This window comes from Astatotilapia calliptera, chromosome 6 (genome assembly GCF_964374335.1).
Source record: "Astatotilapia calliptera chromosome 6, fAstCal68.1, whole genome shotgun sequence".
In the NCBI taxonomy this organism is placed as follows: Eukaryota; Metazoa; Chordata; class Actinopteri; order Cichliformes; family Cichlidae; genus Astatotilapia; species Astatotilapia calliptera.
The window spans coordinates 17,178,573-17,204,749 of record NC_137427.1 but is presented as its reverse complement, the minus strand read 5'-3'; the positions used below and the strand labels follow the sequence as shown (position 1 = coordinate 17,204,749).

Sequence of the window (26,177 nt, the reverse complement as noted above, 5' to 3'; positions counted from 1 at the left end):
GAAGGAGATGGAGGAGTTCAGGGCTCAGGTGGAGTGTCTTAACATGCCTCCACCTGCTGTGATGGATCCCACCAAGGCGCTTTGTCCCGAAGAGACTGCCAGCGATCCAGCAGCACAGCCTGAAGAAAAAACAGAGGGACAGAAGTAATAAGAGAAAGTGAAAACTCTCACTCTGATGTGGTGGATGAACATACAGCAATAAAAATTATTTGTGTGTGTGAAGTGCATTTCACACTCCTTAGTGTAGAAAGATCAAAAGTCTGATATTTGATTTTGTAACTTGAAATAAATGATTGTTATTTCTATGATACAGTGTTTTGTTTTTCAACTCATTTGAAGATTATCTGAGAATACACGTTTTAGCTTTCACCTTCACCACCATATTATTCTCTGTTTCATAGGTTGTTGTATCTCAGGCATGTTTGAGAAGATATTTTAAGGTGCAAATTTAAATTCTAAATTCACAACCCAAATAAAGTAATTAATTAAAAACATGAAAACTGTTAAAATCACAAAAACTATCATTTCTTAACTTTTACCTCAGGAGTTCCCATCAAACTGTGAGTTGACTTTTTTTGTTTTGTTTTAATAATGACACATTATTAATTAATAAATTATTATTAATCAAATGATCATACCTTAATCATAATATATATACATGCTTAGCCTTTATAAATGATAAAATGAGCATGTTATGAGCTTATTAAACAAGAATAAACATTTATATCTGTATTTAAATAAACTGCATACTAAGGAGGAGTATTGCTCTATAAATGATGAATTGAGCACTTACTTATTTTTATTAATGTTTAGTAGTGTGTCATTATTATAAAGTTTGACCCCGTTTGGTTTCGTTTGCAAGCTGAGCGAGCATCCATTTGTCACAAGGGTGTCAATTCCAAACCAGGGCCCTTGCTGCATGTTTTCCCACGTGCTCTTTTCCCTGCTTTCCCGTCACTCTTCACTGTGTTATCTAATAAAGGTGAAATAGCCCATAAAAAATGAATTTCAAAAAGCTTGCCAACTTCTGTGATGTGAACTGTATGAAGACAGTTACATAGAGGCATTTTTGTGTCTTCATTATCTTTCAGTTTGAGATGGACAGTTGAATAATGTAGCTGTGTGAAACGATGGAAAATGTACCACTGCAAGATGGTATATTTTGTCATTTGTTTCATTTTATTCATACAGCACATTTCATCACATGCAAACTCAATGTGCTCAACACAGAAGGTAAAAACCTTTATTGGTCATGGTGTGTTTTCTGGCATATAAAAAAACCCATACAGATCCTAAAAAGCCTTAAAATTAAAATTTCATCAGAGGGCCTTTAAGACATTCTTGAAAGGGAAAAATTAGATGCTTTGAACACATAAGACTCATTTCATCATAAGTGCCTGTAATATTATCAAATAAAATGTAGTTTTCCAAACAAACATATTAGAAGTACTTTGCTAGTAAAAAGGACCGGACCCTTTGCCTTCACAACTGCTTTCATTTTTCGTGGCATAGATTCAGTTCAACTCACTTGTATATTGCTAGTTAACAATAAAAACAGTCACATAAAGGATCAGCAAGGTGCTGGAAATTACAGATTGTACTTGTTATGCTTCTTTTAACAGATTACTGATTGATGGATGAATTGTATAAGATCAGCGTGGTGTACTTATTTACAAAGCAGTGTCCCATTTATTTATTGTGTAATCAAAGAAACCACAGATGAAAAAGGGACTCTGCTCCCTGGTATTTTCAGTATTGTGAAAGTAATGTTTGTTAAGCAACTATAAAACCAATATATATTTATTAACCAACCTTTCTGATACAAACTGAGACTTAACAAATCAACACAATCCTGCAGAGAGACGGTACTGTGTCAGAAAGAGCCATGTTAGCTGTGTGTGCCGTTGCTGTCATCTACTTGATGTCTGTGAGCCATGCTGCGCCTCTAGCATGTGAATATTTGCTCCGGCCTTTGAATGAGCTGGACCACCATCATTTGGAGGGCAGATGGGCTATGATTGCTGGCAGCCTGAGTGAACTACCCCTGATTGAGCATTTAAGACTTAGAGACAGTGCTACTGCTAAGTTTTCCAGCGCCAGTGAAACCAACGTCTCCTTTAGACGTACCATGAGTTTAAATAATACATGCTCTTATAAGTCCTTCAACATCTCGCTGGAGGGCAGCACCTTCACCTTTGACAACGGCAGAGTCAACACAACCTTCATCCAGACATCCTGTGACGACTGCATACTACTGAGTTTTGATGTAAAATCGGGGACCCGGCGACATTTTTACCTATACAGCAGGAGGAGACAGTTGGAGCAAAGGGAGATCGAGGAGTTCAGAGCTCAGGTGGAGTGTGTGAACATGCCTCCGCCTGTTGTGATGGATCCCACCAAAGAGCTTTGTCCTGAAGAGAAAACAGCTAAAGATGCTAGAAAAGCAGAGGAAAGGAAGTACTGAAAGACAATGAGATAATAGCTCGGTAAAATTAAACTGTCACTGATGGAAACCATCTCATTAATATCTGTTTTCTTCAACCAGTCTGTAACTAGAAGTATATTCATTTTTAAGCCTCTGGCTTCAAAGAAAACTTTCTCTTGCAGCGTCTTGAGCTTTTAATTTAAGCTTCGTGACAACAGGAACCGTGCTGCTAATATTCTGCGATAGGAGAAAACAATGACTGAAAACATCACCGAAAATAAGTGCCAACACGGTATCTGTAAAAACTCATCACAGAATATTTGACAGATTTTTTTTTAAAGTTGCTGCTTTGTAATCAGTAAAACTCTACAGAGCCTGATTTGTTTCTTCTCTGTATTTACATGAATCAACTGTCGTCTAACACGGTGACGCCGTTACACTCGTACAGATTGTGTTCACAGCCTGTAATGTTACGGCACATTCATCCTTTTTAACCATTTTTTCAGGGGCTTTTAACTTCAAATACACATAATAACAAAATAATAACAAAATTACACAACAAACGATGCCAACACCATCATTATCCCAACCTGATAAAATTAATTATTATGTTAAATTGTTTAATTTTAAACTGCAAAAAGTCTTAAGTCATGGTTTGGTCTTTCTCTCACCCCAGGCATCTGATTATTTGTATGTTCTTAACACTGAATTTAATTTATGTATGTTCAAATGTTTGTTTTATAAGTCTATTTATATGAGTGGATTAATTTTCCTCCAATATTTCATCTTGTTTCTGCAAGCTGGCAAATTCTTACACGATGAAAAGAGAAGGTGAGCTGTTTTGGGACTTTTTTTTCCTTTTCTCTTTTTCTTTTCTTTTTGCCTTCACTTTGATCTTTAATCACAGAAATTGCATAATTTATAACAGGAACCAGAGTTGTGCTGTGAGTAAAAGTGTATGTAACTATACTGACAATCAACCCAAAGAGAGGGTTTAAAAAGCGTGTCTCATGAAAATAATACAAGTATTGTATCTAAATATTTGCATTTTATAAAATAAATGCATTAAAACCCTCTGAAGTTTCCCACAATGTACAAACCCTAGAACAGCCGAGTCACAGTTGACCCAACAGTGAACCAAATGCTGCATCACATGTAATGCAAGAGAGAGGCGAGCACTGTTAATATTAGATAGTCCCAGAACGCTCATTTCACAATCACAAAATAAACAGACACACAAAAGAAAAGGACTCTGCTCTTCAGAGCTTGCAAAAAAAACAAACAAACTGGATGAAAACCCCCTGAGCTGCATTCCCAGGCTCATTTTCAGTCTGATGCTAACTTGTGACAGTTAATATCTGAACACTGCCAACATAAAGAGGGCCACATATCACACATAAGACATGTTTGCTGTTTATATCATCGTTTTCATCTGCTGGAAGTCTGTGAGCCATGCAGCTCCTTCTGCCTGTGAAAACTTGCTCCATCCTTTGGAACAACTGGATTTTCACCATTTGGAGGGCAGCTGGGCCCTGGTTGCAGGAAGCGTGAGTGATCCGGCGCACCTGGAAAGCCTCAAGAGCAGAGACAGTGCCAGGATTATTTTTGCCGGTAACAATGACACCTCCAAAATATCCTTCACGCGCGTTTTCAGTTCTCACGACAGCTGTCAATACATGCATTCTAATATCACACTACAAGGCAGCAGCTTCACCTTTGAACAGCTAAACGTCACTGTGACGGCCCTCAATACATCTTGTTCAGACTGTGTGGCGATGCGTTTTGACAAGTCAAAGCAAGTCCAGCGTTTCTACCTGTTCAGCAGGAGTAGGGAGGTGGGACAGACGGAGATGGAGGAGTTTAAGGCCCAGGCGGCATGTCTGAACATTACTGCACCGTTCGTGATGGATCCTTCCAAGGAACTTTGCCCTGAAAAGATATCCGGCAATCCAGAGGGTCAAAATGCCTAAGACACTCTGGCTTTTGACATATTGTGACAAAGAGCTGAATGAATACAAATGTGGACATAATGTGCAAAAACTAAATTGATGCAGATTTTCTGTATTTTTCTTGTTGCTTGGACACGAATCCTTAAATCACCCTTCAGACTGCAAACACATGACTGACTGGATAACGTTAGGTAGAGGGTTTTATGGTTTCATTGGTTGCCATTGAAAACAGCGTAAAACATCCTAAGATTAGAAAGACAAAGTGTAAGAAAATGAATTGCATCACTCTGTGCTCTTGAATAATAAAAAAAATGTTAATGTCTCGATATTTTTCAATTACTTCCTCAAAAGAAAACGTAACCAACCATCAAACAACTGAAATGATGTGCAGTGGGAATCGTCCATTTAAAAGCACATGTTTGAACTTGATTTGCTCATTCTGTAAAAATAATGAACCACTTAAATAAAATTTAAAAAACAACTCTGTGAAATCTGGCCTAATATTTGCATTTGCTAAATGATTTTTAAGTGTCTTTTATTTGGCTTTTTTTTTTTTGTCTCATTATGATGTGCCTGGCTCTATTTCTCTTCCACCATTATTTATTTGAATGGCACAGAGACGCAGCTATGGAGAAAACTCGGATTTCTTTAATCCCTGAATGTCTGCCAATAGTTTCCAAATCCACATCCCCTCACAGTTCAAGTTTACTTAGGGAAGAGTAACGAAATACAGCTGTCAAAACTGTATTTTTAAAGCATATTACCAATAAATACCAACTTTTTTATTTACACAAGTATATAGAGGAAACTTTGAATAACTGTTATTTTTCAAACCACACATTTTGTACCCTTTTGGCTATATATATATATATACATGTACATAATTTTATACTGTGAGAAACCTTTGGCAATATTCGTTATTTCAGGACAACCAACAGATTTTTTTAATCAAGGCACAGTAATGACAAAACAACAGAGGGGTTTTTGTGTTATCCGCGTCTTTATCTTTATTGTATGAGTCCATGAGTGGGCTGATTTTATTTTATTTTAAAAAAAAAGGAAATTTCATAAAATAAAAGAGGACTCTGCTCTCTTACATTTCCAGTATTATGTCACTTGCGGTTAATTATAAACTAAGACAGGCTTTTTTACTGTTGGTCGCATACAAGATTGAAACTCAAGTCTGTGACCACTAAAGGTGTCTACAAAGATAACCATGCTTGCTGCATGTGCCGTCGTTCTCCTGTGGTTGATGCCTGTGAGCTATTCGACTCTTCTCACCTGCGAAGAATTGGTCAGGCCTTTAAATGACCTGGATCCTCGTCATCTGGAGGGCAGATGGGCTCTACTTGCAGGCAGTTTCAGCGACCCAGCACACCTGAAGTTCTTCAAACTCAGAGACAGCAGCAGCATTCACTTCTCAAATACTAATGTCACCTCGAACGTTTCCTATACACCCAGCGTTTATTACGGTGGAGAGTGTCATCATAAGACTCATAGCGTCTCACTGGACGGCAGCACGTTGAACTTTGATGAAAGAGAGCAGGTGAACCTCACCCTGACCTTCCTCTTCACATCCTGTTCAGACTGTCTGGTGATGCGATTTGACAATGAGTCAAAGAAAATAGAGCGCTTGCTTCTGTTCAGCAAGAGAAGGGCGGCCGAGCCAGAAGAGCTGGAGGAATACAGAGTTCAGGCGAGGTGCCTGAATCTGCTTCCAACTGCTGTGATGGACCCTACCAAGGAGCTTTGTCAAGGCCAGAGCGCTCAGACTGAACGTGAACAACAAGCTTGAGACGACATCAATTTGTGGATAAATAATTACTGAAAATATGCATAAATCTCCAATGCAGTTTTTGATATCTTTAATTAGTTATCCTATTTTCGTTCTCAAATTTGAGATTGTCAAGATAAAATTGATGGTGCACTGTATGAATATGTTTTTAAATTTCTCTTTATCTGTGTTTCTGTATAGCATTAAATTTAAACTCTTTAAAGGTTCAAGGTTCAAGGTTCTTTATTTGTCACATAACACACAGTGAAATGTAGCCTGACACTATATATATATATATATATATATATATATATATATATATATATATATATATATATATATATATATATAGTATATATATATATATATATTCACCCAGTGTATATATAGTATATACACTGGGTGTATATACTATAGTAGCAGCAAGCAGGTGAATTCTGTACATTAATATGAATAGACATCTGACTATTTTACAGGATAGACAATATAAACATATTTAAAATTAAAGGAATTGAAATGTACATTGTGCCTTGGTTTAGTGTCTGGAAGAGAGTCCTGTCTCAGTCAATTATAGATGATGTGAGAGGGCGGGTGTGTGTGTTTAGGGCACAGATGGCTTGGGGATAGAAGCTCCTCTTGAGTCTCTCTGTCCTTGCCCGGAAGATGCGGAACCTTGCAAACAGGTTCGAGTTTTACAGTAAAAATCAGCATTTTCAATGATTTAATTTCTATGGTGATGTTTTTATTTCTTATTGTTTTTAAATTTCGATTGGAAGACAAAATCATTTGTAGATTTAATTTAATTAAACACAAAATATAACCTGCAGCAACAGTGTTGTACTGATAATCAGACAAATTAAATCTGAATAAAACACACAGACATTATGTTTTTTCTCCTATTTCCCCCTTTTAATAGGCCTTTATAAATGATGTAGGGCTAATTGTTGGATTTTAAAATAATTATAAAGTCTACTTTCTGAGAGCCAAAAAGATACAAAAACAATGCATAACAGATGCATTTTACTCAAATACAATAATAAATTAGGTAAAATGTCAATTTTAATCTCTTACCCAGTTTTAGAGTTTTCCTGTTTTCTAAAAGTTTAAGTTTTATTTAACTGTCTTGTACTCTGTACAAAAGTGTTTGGCCATATTAACAGTGGGGTTGGTCTGTGCCTCTTGGTTTCTGTCCATAAAAGCATGGTTGGATGTGTTTGGTGTGGAAGAATGTGTGTGGTGCACAAATAACTCTCAAATCAAACCCCTAACCAACAACACTGTCTAGATTTTCTGCTCTTCTAGATGAACTGGCAAAAAATATCCAAACTCCAAAATCTTATAGAAGGCCATCTTGGTAAAGAGGAAGTAGCTTAGCTGCATTTAGCTGTAATGTGCAGGTGGCCCAGTATTTTTGCATATATAGTGTATATCAACAGCATGACGGTGCCGTGCCGCAGAACCTTTTAAGGACTTTTGTTCTCCTCTTGCTTGATGGGCTTGCTCGGGTGCTCCGATTTCTTCTCACAATGCAAAAACATCCATGTGAGGTGAATATGTGATTTTAAATTAGCCTTAGGCACAGATATGAATTAGGTGAAGCTTTTAGTAAGACTACAAAAAGTGCTTAATTAATGCCAGTCCATTTCCAGTAGCACGAAAAAATAATCTTAATAATATAAAATATAAAGTAAATTAATGGGTACCCACTGTCCTTCTTGAAAGAATATTATGTTATATGAAGGTACAAAAAGTTTCCAGAGGTTCAAAGATTGGTGTCCACAGTTTATAATAATTATACATCATCAAGGATATAAGATTAGTAAGAGGAGACAGCTCCACTGGCAAGGTGTTACTTTATTACGTTACTTTATTTTCTGAAAGTCTATGTTAATTTATCCATTTGTAACCCCAACCCTTCTGAGAAAACCCACAGTTGCTGCACTTCCACCCGAGATTCCAAGAACACATGAAAATTATTGACTTTGTCAATCTGTAGCTGTACTTACTTAAATCCAGGATAAACAAGGCAGTGTGACGGGACATGGCAGTGCAAATATTGATCAAACTGAAAAAAACCCCAGTGGCATTATTAGTAAAGCTAAAAATTAAAGGCAACAATAAAGCAGTTCAATGAGAAATTGTCACCTAAAAGTATGATTTCTGCACACACAGACATGTTACCTCTGTTTTCCATCACTCTGTTTGATGTCTGTGAGCATCTCAGCTCCTCTGTCCTCGGAAGTCTTGGAATAGTCTTTGGATCAGCTGGATTCTCATCATCTGCCAGGAAGATGGGCTTTAACCGCAGCTAGCATGGCTCTCCCACATGACCTGCAAGACCTGAAACACAGAAGCAGCACGATTGTGTACTTCTCCAACTCTAGTGAAACTTCACTCTATACCTACACCCATGTCAGTCATTTAGATGACAAGTGCTATTATCTGTCTTACAGCTTCACAGCAGAAAGTAGCACTTCTGTCTCTGATTTAGACTGGTACTTCAGTTTGACCTGGTCCTTCCACTACACAGCCTGTCAAGACTTGATTTGCTCTTTCCTGGAGTGGGAAAAACTTGACTTAATGCTATTTTGTCAAATGTAGTATTTTTGCATTTGCAAGATAAAAAATCCTCTTTTGCTCCTCATAATTCTGCTGCTATAACAGAAACCCCACTCCTAAATCATTCTTTGGACTGTTTATTTAGTTTGTTTGACTACTCTTTTGTACTTTCTTCTAATAATGCTGACGTATCCCAAATAAAAGAAGAAATGAGTTTAAAAAGTCAGTTTTAAGGTCTTTATAAAAACATGTCAGGACTTGCAGCCTTAACTGGTGCCTTCTTGCATGCAAGGTGGACTATAACAATATTTCAAGAGTATTTATTTGTTTTTTACCCTCTGACCCTATAAAGGATAAGAAGCTATAACTAGTGATACTTGACTCTCTTGACAAGAATTAAAAAGAGAAGAAAACAAGGGAACAAGGTTTACCTTGCTTGTCTCTTCAGAAAGTTTAAACTTTTATCAGTTGTTGTTTTTTTTTTCAATTTGAATGCCCATCATTTTCCAGAGTCTTTTAAGCTGCTCACAGAGATTCACACATATTATACAAAACACTCTAAGGACCTTCAACTTCCATCTTGTTGGACTTCACTTAATCATACACATTGACAGACAGACATCAATCTCACTACAATCAACATTTCACAATTTCTTCTTTTCAATAACTTCACAGGTTATTACTGGTAAAACAACATATGTGACCTTGATAGCGAACGCATCTTGGGTCAAGACATATGGACAGATGATGGATGCTCACCATAGTATAACCTCATTAATTGCTTGCTCTATGTAATTTTTTCCTGTATCTTTTTTTTTTTTTTTTTACTAATTTAAATACAGGCTTTATGCAACAGTTGTTATTTAGATTGGCGGTATTGAGAGCTTCATAGTACGGTGACCCTGAGAGGCCAAATAGACTGCAACTTAAGAAAACACCAGCAATAAGAAAAACGCTGCAAAAGCACACAAAACACAAGGGAAATAGGAAGAAAAAAAAACGGAAATAGGAAAAACTGATTTCCAAAAGCACAAAGGAAGTGTTTCTGGGGAGACAATAACCTGACAGACCAGTTGCAGGAACCCAAAACATGGTAGGTGTGTTTGATCATGATTCATACAATACTGATGACAGATTTTTAGGCTAATAGTTAGGCTAGCACACTTGCTTCTCATCTTTTCTTTCCCCACAAATCCTCCACTTCTTTTAAGTGTCTCCCAGCGCAATTCTTAGCATATTTTGGTTCCTGCAACTGATCCCCTAAAACATTTCCGTTGTGCTTTGTGTGCTTTTGCAGCGTTTTTCTTATTGCTGGTGTTTTCTTAAGTTGCAGTCCATTTGGCCTGCAGGGCCACCGTACTAACCTCCACGGCACAATATAATCTCCATTGCCTTTCAAAAAAACTAAAACTAAAACTAAACTAAACTATATAAATATGAAACAGTAGTATAGCTCAGCATGAAAAAAACAGAAGAAACCCACTAGCTAGCATAGCTCTGTTTAGTAGCTTAATAAGAAACTGTGCAAACCAGAATAATAAATAACTTAGTTTGTTAATCAAATCTGTACCAAAAAAATGACATGTTTTAAAAAATACGTGTTTAAATTGGGATTATGTGGCTGGGGTTTTGTTTCTACCCAACTGACAAAGACTCCATATATTAATACCTGCTAATAAGTAATCAGATCATTCCAACTTCATTCAAACTGTTGCTGTTTTTAAAGTTGCATTGCAGATTCAACCAAGTAGAAATATAATAAGCACTAGAAGAGCTGTTATGTGGATTTGTAACCTTTGGACAGAGTTAAGCTAACTGGCCCTGCCTCTTAAGCTAAGCTAAGCTAACAGGCTACAAGTTGAAGTAAGCATGTCAAACTATTACAAACGAGTTTAATAATCATAGTTATTTTCATGTCAGATGTATTTACTTAGGCTCTATAAGTATAGTGTTGAGGTATTTCTACTTTACCTAACTTTCGTCAAACGGTATTTTATGCTTGTACTTAGAAAATATACTTGTACATTTTGGGGCTATTGAATTAACATTGTATTTGTATACTTACCTGACTTTTGGAAATTTCTTCTTCTTCTTAAGTTTTAACGTCAAAAACATTTTAACATCATGAAGATCTGAGAATCCCTCACATGCTGCATGGTTAAGACTGAACCAGTGACAAAAACGTGACGTATTACATGAGCATATTAGAGTCTCTAATGGCCTCTGCTGAAAAGAAAAGTTAAATCTACTCCAAGTGTTTGAATAATCTTTGAAGGAGCTTTTTAACTTTGATTTAGAAAAGGCAAAGAAAATAAGACAGGAAAGCTGGGAGAAAGAGCAGGGGAAGGCATGCAGTAAATAGCCTCAGGCAGATTTAAAACCAGGTCTCTGCAATAGCCTTATGGCTATCGATCGTCTGCCCAATCTGTTCAGCTACACTGAAACCATCTGATTTTTAACCAAACTTTTTGTGTGGCAATATGTAATATTTCTAAAAATAGAAAAAAAATTGATTTGATCACATGCAAGTCACAGACATGAGCAGAGGATATAATATTTAACTTTGTTGGTAACAATTTGTGCCTCTTGCACTACTGTCAAATTAATGAAGTGATCACCAACGTCAGTACTTCCTACAGTACATCCTGTTAATAAACATCTTCTCCATCTGGTGCATTTGTTCATTCATTAGCATGGTGCAATAATTAAAACACTGTTCATCACAATAATCTAGTTAATAATAAATGTAAAACAACAACCACCAAGAAGAAGTGGAACATTCAGATTTTGGTAGACAAGATTTACTGTGATAACAACAAAAATATATGCAATATTTAAAGTGTCATTTGAATATGTGCTGCTCACACATGTGTTTCTAAAATCTTCTGCAATGGTGAAGACAGAAAGGACGATTTTACTAAAAAAAAACTTTCAGTTCAGTGCCAACAGTTGTGCCCTTTTTATCTTAAGTTCCAACCAATGATTGCATGCATTGCTGCTGTTAATGTGTATTTATAGAATTTTAAAATTGGTGAAAGAGTTCGTCAGCACCGACAGTCTGGCGTATATTGCTTTTAATGTTTAGCCTCAGCTCAATATCTACAGCAAACAAAGACAAAGTTCAAGTCTGGACATGATGTTCCAAGATAAATAGCCACTCAAAATTCAATTTAATGTGGATAAGAATCACAAAACTTTCCACTATTTCAAAATGTCTTTGATGTCACAATAATGGAATCCACATTTAGATAACAGATAATGAACCTATCCTGTGTTGAAAAGGTGGATTTTTTTGATGCAGGTTTTTGTTATAAAAAGACAAGCCTGCTAATTGAATTCCAGTCTTGGTGAGAAAATAAAATAAATGAAAGGTTGGAGAATAAAAGGCAAACATTTAACCACAGAATGGGAAAACCTTCAAGAAACAGCTTGGTTGCTGTGTGTGCAGTCACTCTCATTTATTTGATGTGTGGGAGTCAGGCAGCTCCTCTAGTCTGTGAAAGATTGGTTCACCCACTGGATCAGCTGGTTCCTCATCATTTCGAGGGCAGCTGGGCTCTAGTCGCAGGCAGTCTCAATCACTCACCATCTATGGAGGCTCTGAGACGTCGAGACAGCATCACGATGTACTTCTCCAACTCCAGCGAAGCTTCAACATTGTCTTATACCCAGATCAACCGCTTTGGTGATCAATGCCAATACCTGTGGTACAACATCTCAGCTGAAGGCAGCACTTTTACCTTTGATGTGCAGAGTCGTTTCAGCCTCAGCATGTATTTCCTCCACACGTCCTGCCCAGACTGTGTGGTAATGAGGTGGCTTGTGAAGTCAAGCAGGAGGATTTCTACGGACTTGTACCTGCTGAGTAGAAGGAGGGAGGTGGAGCAGAAAGAGCTGGAAGAGTTCAGAGCTCAGCTGAAGTGTTATCAATTGCCTGAGCCTGTTGTGATGGATCCTACCAAGGAGCTTTGTCCAGAGCAGCCTGAGAACCAACCAACAGCAGCAGCAGCTCCTCAGGCTGAGGAGACAGTGGCTCAAAAGGCATAAAGGACACTGGCACATTGTAATCAGTTACTCAGAGAATTACTCTTACAGTGTTAGTAAGTTCTTCTTACAGACTGGATGTTTTTAATTTAATCAAAAGTTATACTTTAAACAACAGTTGTATTTTTCATTGGAGGGAGATGTTGCGAGTAGATTAAATATTTGTTTTATTATGGACACCTTGGTATTTGCATTTATTGCCTATTAACTCTCAATTGAAGCTTTTGTAAAAATATATCTTGCTCCTTTTAGATTTCTAAAGGTAAAGTGATTTAGAGCATCTAGAGGGTATACTAGTGTTGTCAAGATTGCAAAGTGCTAAAACAAGCTTGTTACTTCATGTTCTTTCATGAAAAGTTAAACTGATGCACAATTAAATTCCCTATTGCTGAATCCAGTAACCTCAGAGTTTTGGACGTACAGTACAATATGACCTTATTTGGTCTGGAAAAAAATCTTTTAATACATCACCACCTAGTGTTTTTTTTTTTCTGGCCAGTTTGTGTGGAAACCTGTGCTAAACTGACCTATGACTAGGGACAGGAATTGATGCACTTTTACTGATACAGTACCAATGTTATTGTTTCTGCCACTGATTAGAATCAATACTGCATATTGATCTGGTTCTTTATTGATTGCCTTACCAATTCTGACCCCGTTTTGCTTCAGGAGAGAAGTACACCTACATAGGTTTTTAGCATCTATAGCATTGCTTTATCACCTAAAATTCCCAAACAGAATAATGCCCAGTGCTAACTGTAGCATTAATTTCTCCATCAGCATCTAAAATAGGGAAACTGAAAGAATGATTGCATGACATTTGTTTGCATTTACGCAAACCGATAAAGAAACGGTTCCCAGTGTTAGTCTGCTTGCCTATTGGTCCTGCTTATCGGTGCACTTGTGCTACAATTAGCTGATTTCAGTTCATGTCCCAGAGGAGTCCATAGCATGGATATGGGCATTACTTTTATTTTTATTGCACAGATCAGAGTGCGATGATAAAGTGAAAACCAGAATACAAACATGTGCATTATCCTCCTAACACAACTTCAGCTCTTTGCAAGCATCTGCACAGATAGCATGCTAACGCTAAGCCAGCCAAGAATCCAGAGCGATAATAAAGCTCAGTGAATGCTGACCCCAGCCCAGCAGCCACACCCTGAACTTCAGCAGCTGACAAACGCAGCGATGAGCAGTCAGGCTGGAGCCTCTGTTTATACTTGTTCATGTTTCTAAAGATAGTTTTCATCTTTGCTGTGTGTTCATACCTAAATACTGAGAGAAAGATTGTATGTGTGTCCTCATTAGGACAGGGACTTGGTTTTATTGGTTTGTGGGACTGTAAACTATGGGTTTATATTGTTTTGAGTAATGAAGCCAACACAGCACAACAAAGAAAGGAAATACCTTCAATATGCACAGAAATTTGGCCACGCAGCATGTAATCACTATGAAAGTCTTTAAGTCATTCCTGCAGTTTAACAAATTGGTGTGTGCCATCTGGCTTCATGGAAAGATAAAGATTAGTTTTAGTAGGATCTTTACCTTGAGGCCACTCTTGTTGTGATTTGGCACTATATAAACTGAATGAAATGTCTGTCTCTGCAAAGCACAGTCTATTTATTCATAAGGCTAACCAAGCCTACTCTTGTTAGCTAGTAGCTTAACACTATTGTCTTAAATGCGATGCAACTCCAATCCAGTCCAATAGGATTATTACTACATATCATATTTTCAAATCCATGACAGCAGAGTAAGCCTGGAGCACATGTGTTTAAGCAGACTCTCATGCATATTTGTCCACGTATTAGTGATTGTGGGTGAATGAAATGCAAATGTGGGCGTGCACAATTGTTGGACTGATGGTGTTGGTGTGCACAAATGAGGAGAGCCGGGCTCTGAGGCATTGTGAGAGCCGAGAGCAGACAGAGTCCTGTTCTGCTGATTACACATCAGTGAATTGAAGCAAGACAAGTGTGTATTACACAGGAATCTATCATTTGGAGGGCATCTTCAAGACAGGTATGTGCAACAGGTATGTGTAGCTGTATATTCAGTTCCTGTAGTATGTTCTTGTTGAGTAGGAAACTGCTCTAAATACATACATGAAATATTTTCTAGGGTAAGTAATTACCACTGGGAAAAAACAAACAAGCGTAGTACAGAAATTTGGAGCAGCTGGGATAAATTTCTCAAATATGACACTTATGCCTGGAAAATGTTAAAAGAACATAGTCAGCAACTATTAGACAGCAACAACACTAGGGATGAATTTGGCTGAATTTATTCAAATTCATTTCAATTTTTTTGTCTAAAGTCGTTAGATCTTTAACAGTTTTAGGACATTGCTGACCACGAAAAGGAGGTTTATTTCTTTGAGCTGACACAGATGTTTTTTCCCCAATGATGATAATGATTATTCTGTTCTTTTGATAATGTAAGAGCCTTTGTGGATATAATGAACAAAACATAAGTCTGTTATGTAATTAAGTTTAATCCGCAACCTTACCTTTGGTAAAATTCTGCCAGATTCCTCTGAAAATAAAAAAGAATCCAATAATCAATTGTCAGAGTTTATGCTTAGAGTGGTTAAATTACATCAACATGCCCCAGAATGAATGAGCAGCTTGTTTTACTACCGTAGCGTTGGAGGCTACAAAGTTTAAACCATTATAACAAATTTCTTTCTCACTGTGGCAAAATGTTCCTTTTCATGCTCAATTTCACAATGAAGCTTAGTGTTGGGAACTCTCCGTTAGTAAGCGACTTATTATTCTGACTTTATGAATTTCAGGGGTTTCTGTCAGTTATTCTGTAACATAGGTGGTAGAGTCATGTGTGCAGGTAACAGCTGAGCCTGTGTTTCTGTGTCTGATCAGTTAAAAAGCAGCATGCATAAACTGAGTTAATGACTGAGGTTATTGCTCATTTAGGCACAGTAATAACTCCGTGGGAATGCCAGTTACCCAAATCTCACTGCCCCCTCATTACAAAACACCCGGCCTGACGTTAGCCAGGGTACATTTCATAATGGGCACTGAATAGGGCATTCAGTGAACACACTAATAAGCTGCTTATTAAACTGGTATATGAAACAAAACAAATAATGTTCTGGCTTGAAATCTTTTTACATTTCGGAAACAAGAAAGAAACCTTGAGTTAGTATGTGTGTCTTAGCTGGAAGCTGATAATAATGTTAGCCCAGATACATCAAACGCAGCTGGAGATTGGCTTCCCAAACCAGTTTCTGTCTTATCTCTCATATCTCACTGTTTCCTCTCCCTGATCTCATACTAATTTACCCGCACTAGGCTACATTGTTCTGCTGTTGCATCCACATGTTCAGCCAGTATGCCACAGCGATCCCCATTCTTCCCACCGTGTCCTCATGCTGTCACTCCTTATAATCTGTACACGAAGGGGGTGTACCTCATTTGTCCGTCCGTCCCAGTTCATCAAAGACCCTTGATCCCCAGTGCTGTGGTCTACATTCCCCTAATGATCAGTCACAGTTGGAGTCCAGCCTAGTCAGAATGGCTTGGAAGTGATAATAGTGATGGGAAAGGGAGTTTTTCAGAACGCAAGCTGAACAAGAGATGACAGTGTGTGTGTGTGTGTGTGTGTGTGTGTGTGTGTGTGTGTGTGTGTGTGTGTGTGTGTGTGTGTGTGTGAGAGAGAGAGAGAGAGAGAGAGAGAGAGAGAGAGAGAGAAAGAGAGAAAGAAAGAAAGAAAGAAAGAAAGAAAGAAAGAAAGAAAGAAAGAAAGAAAGAAAGAAAGAAAGAAAGAAAGAAAGAAAGAAAGAAAAAGCAATAATACAGATTCAGGGCAAGCTTGAAATACAGGAGTGTGTATTAAAGAAAAAGAGATATTGGATGAGTTGGACTCCACTTTAGTCAGTATATCCCGCAGACAATCCTATTGTCTGTGTGTGTGTGTGTGTGTGTGTGTGTGTGTGTGTGTGTGTGTGTGTGTGTGTGTGTGTGTTACTGAGCCATTTCCCAGCCTGTAAGCTGATTAAAGAAAAGGTGTGCTCAGCAGAAAACTTTAGTTAGGCTCTGCACAGAGTAGTTGCCACCTTACAGCCAAAGTCAGGCACAGCTTTATAAACACCCTGCGTGTCATATAATAACATAAGCGCACTAAAGCTGCCGTTAAAGAGAGAGAAAAGGAATGCAGTACACTTTAACTGGATTTGCAGTGCTCTAATCCAACACAGTTATTTAAGCATATACAGAAGACAGTAACAAATTAAAAGAGATACTAGTCCGCCATGCGCCCCAGAACAGTTTTAGTGATCTTTGCTCAGATGTCTGGATTCATACAATAAAAAAAAAAGCACCCCTCCACAGCAAAACCCATCTGTTCTTTGATTGGATAGGTAAATTTGTGATTGACATGACATTGGCCAATCAGATGAAAGGAAGAAAAATAGAGTCAAAATTCGTACTTGTAACTTGAAACTTGAGTGCAGACTTTCTCACATAGTTTTTTGGCTAAGTCCACACACAAATTCTTTTTACACATTCAAATCCTGATTTACAAGTACAAAACTGATTTACAAGTACAAAACTGATTTACAAGTACAAAATATTTATGACCACAATTTGAGCCCATACAGATGAGTGCAATGAGTTCTGAGGACTGCAGCGTCGTCTGATTCATCCTCATTTTCATACTCGTATGGCCTGTTTTTAGATGTCATCACTTCAAGTATATTCCATTTTTTCTTTCATTTGTTTCTCACTTGCATAATAATGAACATATATTTATTTTTTTAAAAAAACCTTTATACCATTATTTTTTAAAACCTCTGATAGCTGAAAGGGAAACAGAAGCTGACATTATCTTTTAAAAACAACAAATCCTGCTATGCAAATGCCAAGTGTCCTAACATGTTTTTTTCCCTCTTAACAATTATTTAAAAATGTTCTTTCTTGTCTGTTCGCTGTAGTATTTCAACAGAGATGAGAAAGAGTTATGAAAATACAAATGAAAACATGTCAGTATAGCCCTCAGCGTTTCGCACAGTGAAAACAGACAATGATTCATTGCAGCAGTAATATGAATGAGTTGTTTGAAATGCTCTAAAATATTAGTGTATAAAATAAACAATGCTAAACAGTGTCAATCACTCTGCCATTCCCCTCTCCTCCATCTGTGCTCTTTTGCTTTCATTCAGACTGACTGGCTGGAGGCCAAACAACCTGACTGCTCCAAACACTTCTACATCAGCAGACCTGTCACCATGGCAACAAGACCCACGGCCTGGCAGGAGCAGTGCCCTGTCAACTTACTTGACGAGTCGGTCAATGAGTCTTGGGCGAGGGGTGACAACTTCCCTCTGAAAGGCTTAAAGGCACCCAAGGCAGAACCCGAGGAGGATATAGACACCCTGGAGCCTGATGCTCAGGTCAATACTCAGCGGGAGAAAGAGACTATCTCAAAAATCAAAACAGCTGATGCGACTAAAATGGAAAATGAAGGAGCTGCGAGAATAAGGGAGACAGAGGAAGCAGTGATGGGATCAGAGCAAGTTCCTAAAAACCTATCAGGAGGACTAAAGACTCAAGAGGAACCTGAAGTTGAGTTATGCGAGGAAGTTTTCCCGCCTACACTTTCCTTGGGTGCCTTATCAGCAGGAGTACACCGTGACAAAGAGGGCTTTTCCAGCCCTGAGGGTGAGGTGGCAGAGTGTATCAGTGATGTTGATGTCATTTCAGACCCAACAGAAGACATTACTTCTTTAGATAGCCAGAATAGTCGAGAATGGTTAAAGGCATCTCAGATGACTGAACCAGCTGATCAGAAGACATATAAACCATCTGTAACAGATGTAATAAGTACCGGTATAGTGGAAAATAATGTGTTACGACCTGCTCACCCTTCTTGCTCTGACATTAACATTACAGATGACGCGCATACTGTGAGTTCCCCTCCTTTTGCAGATGAAAGTGAGGAAGAAGAGGAAGTGGGCATTGCTATTATGGAACTGAACACATTAAATATCAACAGCAAGTCTTTCCAACCTTTATATTTAGCTTCCACTAATCAAGAGACAGACTCAGCTTTGCATGCAAAACCCTCAGATAAACACCAGGAGGGGCTGTTGTTAAAGAATCAACGTGAACCTGCCCTCAGAGGTGTAAACCAGGAAGCAGGACAACAGGTGCCTGGCCAGGGATCTCCACCTTTGTCGACCGTTGCCATGGAGCCGTCCAATCCAGGTGGGGCTGCTTCTGCTACAGGCTTTGCTTGCGTTGTTGCTGTGAGAGAAAGGCACAGCAGGGCGGGGGAAAGAACAGAGGGAGAAAATGAGCAAACAGGTGGGGAGGAAGGGCAGAAAGAGAGCGGACTTAAAAGGAACAAGCCAGCTGGGCAGCAACACAGCGGGGGACTGTTGAGATATTCGCAAACAGTCCAAATACAAGAGCCGGAGATAGAAAAATATAGCTGTGGTGTGTCTCTGAAGCACAGCAACCACACCAGGATGGAGAATGACTCATGTGACGATAGCCAGAGTGACAGTGGCGTATCAGCTGATTTCTCCCCGTCCAACACTTTGGAGAGCTCTCCATCAACTGTATCCAGAGAGACTCCCATTGAGAGGGAGATCCGAAGGGCTATAGAGCGGGAACATAGCCTGAGAAGATCCAGAGGGCTTCCAAATCTACGCATCACTCCAGAGTATGTAGAGGTTCCCTTAAGAAAAACTGTTCTTTCCAATTCAGTAGCTGCGAAGACTGAGTGGTGTCAGGACAAAGATAGAGAGTTTGCTGGCAAAAAGATGCTGTATGAGATTCAAACGGAGACCCAGAGGGAGCAGGATCTGGTCAAGCTTGGGAAAATTCCAGGTTTTTATGATAAAGGCACAGTTCGACAAATAAGGGAGAAGAAACAGATCTATGAGACCTTTCAGACACCCAGTGACTCAACTTTTACAGCCTCAACCAGTCGCAGGGCCCCATCGGTTTCTTCTGTCAGCAATGGTTCAACTCCCAAGAAGCAGGAAGACATCTCATCACAGGTGTCCACCACAGAAGACACACGTGTCGAGAAGAGACACAGTTTGGATCTTCTTAGCCCGACACAGACCCCAAACTCTCCCATAGGACGGAGTGTAACCAAAAACACTCTTCAAGGACCGGGTATCTCACAGGGGACAAGTCGACAAGTCATAATCTTAGAGAACAACCTGAAGAACACAACACCGAAGAAACACCAAGACAAATCAGAGGGTATTACTGTTGTCGACTCTGGAAGTCCTTACATCTTATTGTCACAGAAAGGAGGGAATGAAAAAGTAACAGAAAAAAGACAAGAAAAGGAGGAGGTGGAGGATTTAGTACCCAAGGAGAACCCCTTTTTCAAGCTGCGCTCTTCAAATAATTTAGTGAAAGTGAAGGAGGATATCCAGGAGGCCCAGAAGAGGGAGAAGGAGCTTCGCAAGCAGAGGATTAGTCTGTATGGGGGTAGTGGTGGTGTTGGTGGTACACAAGGACAAGGAGGGGGAGAAAGAGAGGGAGGAAGGCCAGTCAGCATGGAGTTAAAGAGTCCTGTGCTGTCATTAAACGGACTGTCCGTTGCTGACGCACCTGGGTCATCATCCAAAGGAGAAACTGGACCCTCAGCAGGTTAGTGTAGGCCTGTGTTGGTCTCTGGGTGAGCATGTGTGTAAGGGTGTAATTGATTCTGTTTGTGCCCGCCTGCTCACATAGGCTGATGTGTGTGTATGACTGGTTGAGCGTGGGTGTGTGTGTCATTTTTATATCCGTGGCTAGATGATGAAAACCCCCTGAAACAGCTCAGTGAGCACATTATTTCATTTTCCTTATGGTCAGTGGAAAACCTCAAAACAGCTTTCGAATCTACTGTTAGCTATTATGAGCAATAACTTTGCACCGGAGCCCATAAGCTGGCCGGCCAGAAAATAAAATTCTGTAACTCAACAAAAAATGTAGCACCTAACCTGTCATATTAATTGTGAAAAGCTGAGGCAGGGAAAAACCTGGCTCATATTTCAACGCTATTGTGTCAGGGAAGAAAGGAGCTGGCTGAAAGAGTCCAATCTGGGAATTAAGTCCGAAATCAGCATTCAAAAAGTGGATATAATCTGATACAGAGTTTGTGCATGTGTGTGCGTGTGTGTAGACTATTGCTGCCTATAGTGTATCTCTGGGAAATTTTGTTTGCCTGTATTATACAGTAGTGATTTCCAGGTGGGGTACTTGCTATTGTGTCAGCAATCCAGGGATCTTTATATGCTTGGTTTAAATAGTCAAGTAAGAAAATGGGCTAAATAGTTTAAATAATAAGTTAGTGACCTTAAATAAAGGGAGAAAAACAACTGCTAAATAGCCAATTTAGCCAAAGATAAATAGCTGAAATCAATACAGTTACAATAAAGATGAAACATATATTTATATATTTATAGATATTTATATATTATTTTTAAAGATATGGGTTTCGGTAGAGAGTTTAGTTTTGAGCTATATATATGTCTGTAACGTACATCTATACTATTAGATGGGTGGATATTCATATTAAACATAGTTTGAGTTAGTAACGTTAGCTTATAGCTTTAGCTAAGATGAAAGCTAAGGTTAGCTTAAAGCTTTTCCACCTGAGCCAAAATTTCAGGCTCCTCTGAACGCTTGATTTCAAACTTCTGTTTTTCCTTCTCCAGCTCTGCATGATGTTAAAAACAGGATACTGTTATATGGTCATTTCAAAACCAGCCCTGGCAGTGAGCATCGCCCTGCTAACAGAAGGCTCAAACCTTCTGTTGGGGCAAAGATTAAGATAGAGAATAAGGATTATTTTGAACTGTGAATGACGCAAAGCTACTCCAGTAGAGTCCAAGAATAAAAATATGAATAACACAAGTAGAGATTTATAAAAACAGTGCTTAATAATTCAAATTACAAACATTTGATACATGATTTTGAAGGGCATTTTGAAAGACTGCTTGGCTGTGATACATCAGAAAAAAAAGACTGGGAGGCGTTGCTCTACAGTATGTTTCAGTGTGTTTTTTTGTCTGTGTTGTGTTGCCATGAAGGCTGATTTGTGATTACGTCAGAATGAATGACTTAAAACATTGTTGGTTTAACAATGAGTGACATAAACTGACCAGGGTGTGTCCACAAAGCACGCCGGACGGTAACTGAAGGTCGTGCAAAGTGCAGCTGCATATTGCTTTACACATCAGGCTTTATTGCCCTTCTGTTTCTTAATTACCGCTGCCTGCTTTTAGTTTCTGTTTCTCCACGTTCATGAACAGATTTCTTTCCGTCTGTTCCCTCTGCAATCCTCTGTCTCTTCTCATTTCTCTCTGCTGCCTCACGATGTTCAATCTTAATTTGATTCAGTGTTCACACTGTGGTGCTCAAACAACATCACAGGGGCACTTCTCCCTCACTGCTGTTCTTTCTTCATCTGCTTTTCTCTTCTCTTCCAGCACGCCTGTCAGTCAGCAAGTCATTTGTGTGGCCCCCGGTCCAGGCTGAAGACGAGAAGATTAACCGGCCAGAGGTGTGTCAGTGTTACAGCTCATCCGTCACACTATTGATTTTTAGAGTTTGTATAAATTTTACCATCTGGTACTTAATAAAACTTCGCAGTGAGTTTTATTAAGTACTTTCGACTCTGAATTTTAACGTGCCAACCTCACCCGTCTAGTACACTTGGCATAGGACATGAAAATGTAGGCAAATCGCCATCCTGAGTCTCCCTGGAATGCAGACAAGAAGATATCAGGTTCCAAAATAATGATGCTTTGTTAGCTCTACATTTGACTTGCAATGTCACATTAAGATGAGCTTTCAGGCAGGTGAATTAAAGGAAGATCCAACATAGAGTGTTCTTGTACGATGCTGGTCAACCAAGTGCCACGAGACCAGAGTCAATGGGTTTTGGAATTTATTGCACAAGAATTAAAGTCATAAAATGTTCTAAAGGTCTCAGCTACACCACGTCCAATCAGGAAATAAATTAAGATATCTTAAAACAACTTTTTATTGATTAGCTGTGATCATTTCCATCAGAGAGGCTAAGTGGAGTCAAATAAATCCAGCAAAATTCCTCCCACAGTTTAACAGCTTCCCCTTTTCCCCATTTTCCTTTAATTTGTCACGCATCTGTCTGTTTAAAACTGCTCTGGACTGTAATGTGTCAAATGGAGAAAGTCTTGTGGGAGGATGTCAGCATCTCTTTTGCACCAAATATGGGACGCAAATATCTGATAACATGCTGAACACACAGTGAGGCTCTTATCTTTATAGATAAGGGATGAAGGCAAACAGCCCTGAGACTGAGAGAGAGCAAGAGAGAGAGGGAAGGAACGTGTCTGTAGAGTGTGTGTATGTGCGCACACTTGAGCAGTCAATAGCAGGCAAAGAGGAAAGTCAATTGACAATCCCACTGATTTGTGTTACCTTCCTTGTGGGTCTTGCATCTCTTTGATACTCTGGTATCTCTGATTAAAGCGGAGTGCTGCTTCGTGGCTTGAGCTGTTTAATTCAGTTTGGCATTGATGTGCTGGGGTTTAGCTGCATGGTTCAGTCTGACATTAGCAGCGTTTTGCCCTCTTTCCTCTCACTTCCTCATAGACCCTCCCTCTCTTTCTCTCTCTGCTGGTTGATTATCTGTGCACAGACCTAGTTCCTGATTAAAGTTCAGAGATACATGAAGGATTGCAGGGCAAATTGGCCTCACTTGTTGACTTAGTCATACAGAACATGGCCTTGGATCACAGTCGCATTAACCTTCCTTTGACTTACAGAGCTAATGATGCTCATCCAAAGATATGTCCTCAAGAGGAAGCAAATTCATCCCTTTCTTTTCGCTCCCTCCGTGTTGGCTTTTTGGTTTGGTCTCCCACTCCAACATACTTTTGAATTCTCTTTCTTTTTCTGCTCCTACTCTTCCAACTTACTGCCTGCCTCTTCTTTTACCATGCAATCACCACTTACTCCTGTTCACTTTTTGTTCTCCTTTTCATTCAGCTCCCCCAGAGTCCTCGTACCCCTAGACAGAAGTCTCCTCTAGTGCTGCGCTGGGAATCAGGTCTGATCAATGGACACAACAACAAGGATTTGGACTGAGAAAGGTCTTTTTACAGAGACCTGCAGATGGGAATAAGGAACAACGATGAAGAGGAAGAAGGAGGGAACGTGGAGTGAGAAAGAGGTCAGGGATTGAGGCTAGAAAAGGGGTCGGGAGTATTGGGAGCAAGGAACATGATTTGTGGTGGACTAAAAAAAACCCTGAAGAGTCCTTCAGCAAAGAAGCGATGTGAATGGAGAACGTGGGGCACCTATAAGTAGATAAGCTCATGGCCTGCTTCAGGTGCTGAAAACCCTTAAGACTAATGAATGTAAAAAGACAATAAAAATAAAAATAATATGTAGGAGAAAAGAAGAATTTAGGAGATTTTCAAACAATCAGGAACTCCTTCATCTGTGGATTTCTTATGTTTTGAAAAAACAATGTGTCATCAAGAGTCTTATGTGCTTAACAATATCTACATAGAGGAAATAATTTGGTTTATTACACATGTAAACACCTTATGCAATCTGATACAACAGCCATGTAATAAACCCTATCTTTGCCTAGCTCTGTCTCCTGACTTTTTATTGACTCTGTCAGAATGCTGTTGGTTTTTTTTATTGAACTCTTTGGCCATTTTGAAGATTGCAGTTAGAGACCAATGATATTTGATTGCATTATAAAATAATTACTTCAGCAATATATTTGCAATGACCAATCTTGAGCTAATCTACATGGCCACTCTACTGGGAACTCAGGATTTACTGGGATTTTTTTGCTGAGAACAGAATTTTCCAGTTCTACCATGGTTATCCAATACCCTTCAGAACACTGGAGCTTAATCATTCTCTCGACCCTTGACGAGTTCAAAGTACTGATAAAATATTATGTAACCGAAGAGTGCAAACTGCTATTCTGAATTTAGATTTCATATTTTGTACAAGTTGTACCTCCTTGGTTTTAATGTGCTCAAGTTTTCTGTTTTTATGTGATTGATTTTAATTTCCTTTTCATCTTTTTTAATTGAATCCTTGATTGAAAATATGCAAGCGATATAAATTAGCACCTCTCAGTGATAATTTGCTACAGGTTTATAGTATTTGATTACATACCCAAGGGGTTCCTAGTAAATTGCTAACTAAAAAATGTAGTGTGCATAGACCAGTGATCTGAGTCAGAGGTGGACTGAAACAATAAGTCTACCCAGACAACAGTGCTTGCAAACCAACAGACTTCTAATTTCAACACTATGTTGTGTTTTGAATGGGCTGTTGTAATATCAGAGTGTCATTTTGTGATTATTGTGTCCAGGTTTGACTTTAATGATATTATTGTAATTGTCCTTTATCATCTTATGGCACTGAAGATACAAGTGAAGGGAGGTGTAGCCTGGGTCTGAATCCCAGCTGTCAAATCTCACAGTTATTGTCAATACAGGTACACAGCGCCAACCTTGGTGCTATTTGTTCACTATTTACATAGGATAAAAGTCATTCAGTTTACAAAAGCAAATATTTGGCACTAACAAACCTCAACACTGAGTTATTAAGGTATGCTGAGCCCTTAATGAGCCTTTAAACACTCAGGAATACATCAAACAGAGCACGTACTACACAGATGTAAGTCCAGACATCAGAAATTTTAAGGCCAAAATGTCCCTTAAGACACAGGTAAAAACATCTACGACATTCCTCCAGCAATCTATTTTATTGCACCAAATATCTCACTCACATATAATTTTTCTTGTTACTATTCATGAATAAGTACTGGAAGCTGAATTTAAGGGCAAAAAAAAGCATGTTTATAAAAAGTAGAAAGTTGTGAGTTTGTGAGCTGAATTATGACATAAAAGTCATTCACTGATGAGAGGACAGTGGAAAGAAAAATACTCAAATACATGCTCAAATACAGGTGTTCATTGTTCTACATGCGCATGCAAATTAGTCTGTAGTTCATACAAAACTTGTTCAAATTAAAGGGATTAACTGGTAAAGTGTCACGGTTAGCTGCTGTTTTAAGAATTTACCTGTCTTATAGGAATGCTTGGCATTTTCCGTTCATTTAAAAGGCCATTTTCTTTCCCACATTACCCTCATTATTCTTTGCATGTTTAAATCTGTGAAATACAATTTTAAAAATCTGTGAACGTTACCCTCTGTACTGCTCATCTATTCTACTGCGTTCCTCTTCTTAACCCGACATGCCTCATAAATGCCAAAGAACTTCTGGGTTTGGAAGATCTTTTCTTGAATTAAGCAGCACGACTGCCCTGGTGGACCTTCCTGTGGGTGTAGATGAGTGTAGATGAGCTGAGATCATGCTTTAGTGACCTTCCAGTCTCCTTTAAATAATTTATCACCTCATTCTGACTGGACGC

The 26,177-nt window shown here is 38.8% G+C and overlaps 3 protein-coding genes and 1 long non-coding RNA gene across 5 annotated transcripts; 3 read left to right on the top strand and 1 right to left on the bottom strand.

Moving 5' to 3' along the window:
- Window positions 1-1,165: 1,165 nt before the first annotated feature.
- LOC145429429 (uncharacterized) lies at window positions 1,166-4,855 on the top strand. The gene has a single exon (XM_080302834.1). The coding sequence runs from the start codon at window positions 1,886-1,888 to the stop codon at window positions 2,462-2,464; it is 579 nt and encodes a 192-aa protein (XP_080158960.1). The 5' UTR covers window positions 1,166-1,885; the 3' UTR covers window positions 2,465-4,855.
- Window positions 4,856-6,552: 1,697 nt separating this feature from the next.
- LOC145429428 (uncharacterized) lies at window positions 6,553-11,367 on the bottom strand. The gene is made up of 3 exons (XR_013909656.1): window positions 8,330-11,367; window positions 8,155-8,213; window positions 6,553-6,820 (listed from the first exon to the last, which is right to left on the bottom strand). It is a non-coding gene; the product is annotated as an uncharacterized LOC145429428 (long non-coding RNA).
- Window positions 11,368-12,034: 667 nt separating this feature from the next.
- LOC145429427 (uncharacterized) lies at window positions 12,035-12,928 on the top strand. The gene has a single exon (XM_080302832.1). The coding sequence runs from the start codon at window positions 12,113-12,115 to the stop codon at window positions 12,752-12,754; it is 642 nt and encodes a 213-aa protein (XP_080158958.1). The 5' UTR covers window positions 12,035-12,112; the 3' UTR covers window positions 12,755-12,928.
- Window positions 12,929-13,080: 152 nt separating this feature from the next.
- On the top strand, window positions 13,081-24,366 carry misp3 (MISP family member 3). 2 transcript variants are annotated; one of them, XM_080302830.1, is made up of 4 exons: window positions 13,081-14,776; window positions 17,934-20,385; window positions 22,212-22,285; window positions 23,758-24,366. In XM_080302830.1, the coding sequence occupies exons 2-4, from the start codon at window positions 18,000-18,002 to the stop codon at window positions 23,854-23,856; spliced, it is 2,559 nt and encodes an 852-aa protein (XP_080158956.1). In that variant the 5' UTR covers window positions 13,081-14,776; window positions 17,934-17,999; the 3' UTR covers window positions 23,857-24,366. The 2 variants fall into 2 exon arrangements, with proteins under 2 accessions (XP_080158956.1, XP_080158957.1); XM_080302831.1 differs by having other exon boundaries at window positions 13,081-14,789.
- The last annotated feature ends 1,811 nt before the right edge of the window (window positions 24,367-26,177 follow it).

What these genes read in the sequence shown, in the direction of transcription:
- LOC145429427 (XM_080302832.1), top strand. Translation starts at nt 12,113, where the DNA reads ATGGGAAAACCTTCAAGAAACAGCTTGGTTGCTGTGTGTGCAGTCACT.
- misp3 (XM_080302830.1), top strand. Translation starts at nt 18,000, where the DNA reads ATGGCAACAAGACCCACGGCCTGGCAGGAGCAGTGCCCTGTCAACTTA. An exon ending in AGAAACTGGACCCTCAGCAG is followed by an intron (nt 20,386 to 22,211) that starts GTTAGTGTAGGC and finishes CTTCTCTTCCAG; the next exon opens with CACGCCTGTCAGTCAGCAAG. An exon ending in AGAAGATTAACCGGCCAGAG is followed by an intron (nt 22,286 to 23,757) that starts GTGTGTCAGTGT and finishes CTTTTCATTCAG; the next exon opens with CTCCCCCAGAGTCCTCGTAC.
- LOC145429429 (XM_080302834.1), top strand. Translation starts at nt 1,886, where the DNA reads ATGTTAGCTGTGTGTGCCGTTGCTGTCATCTACTTGATGTCTGTGAGC.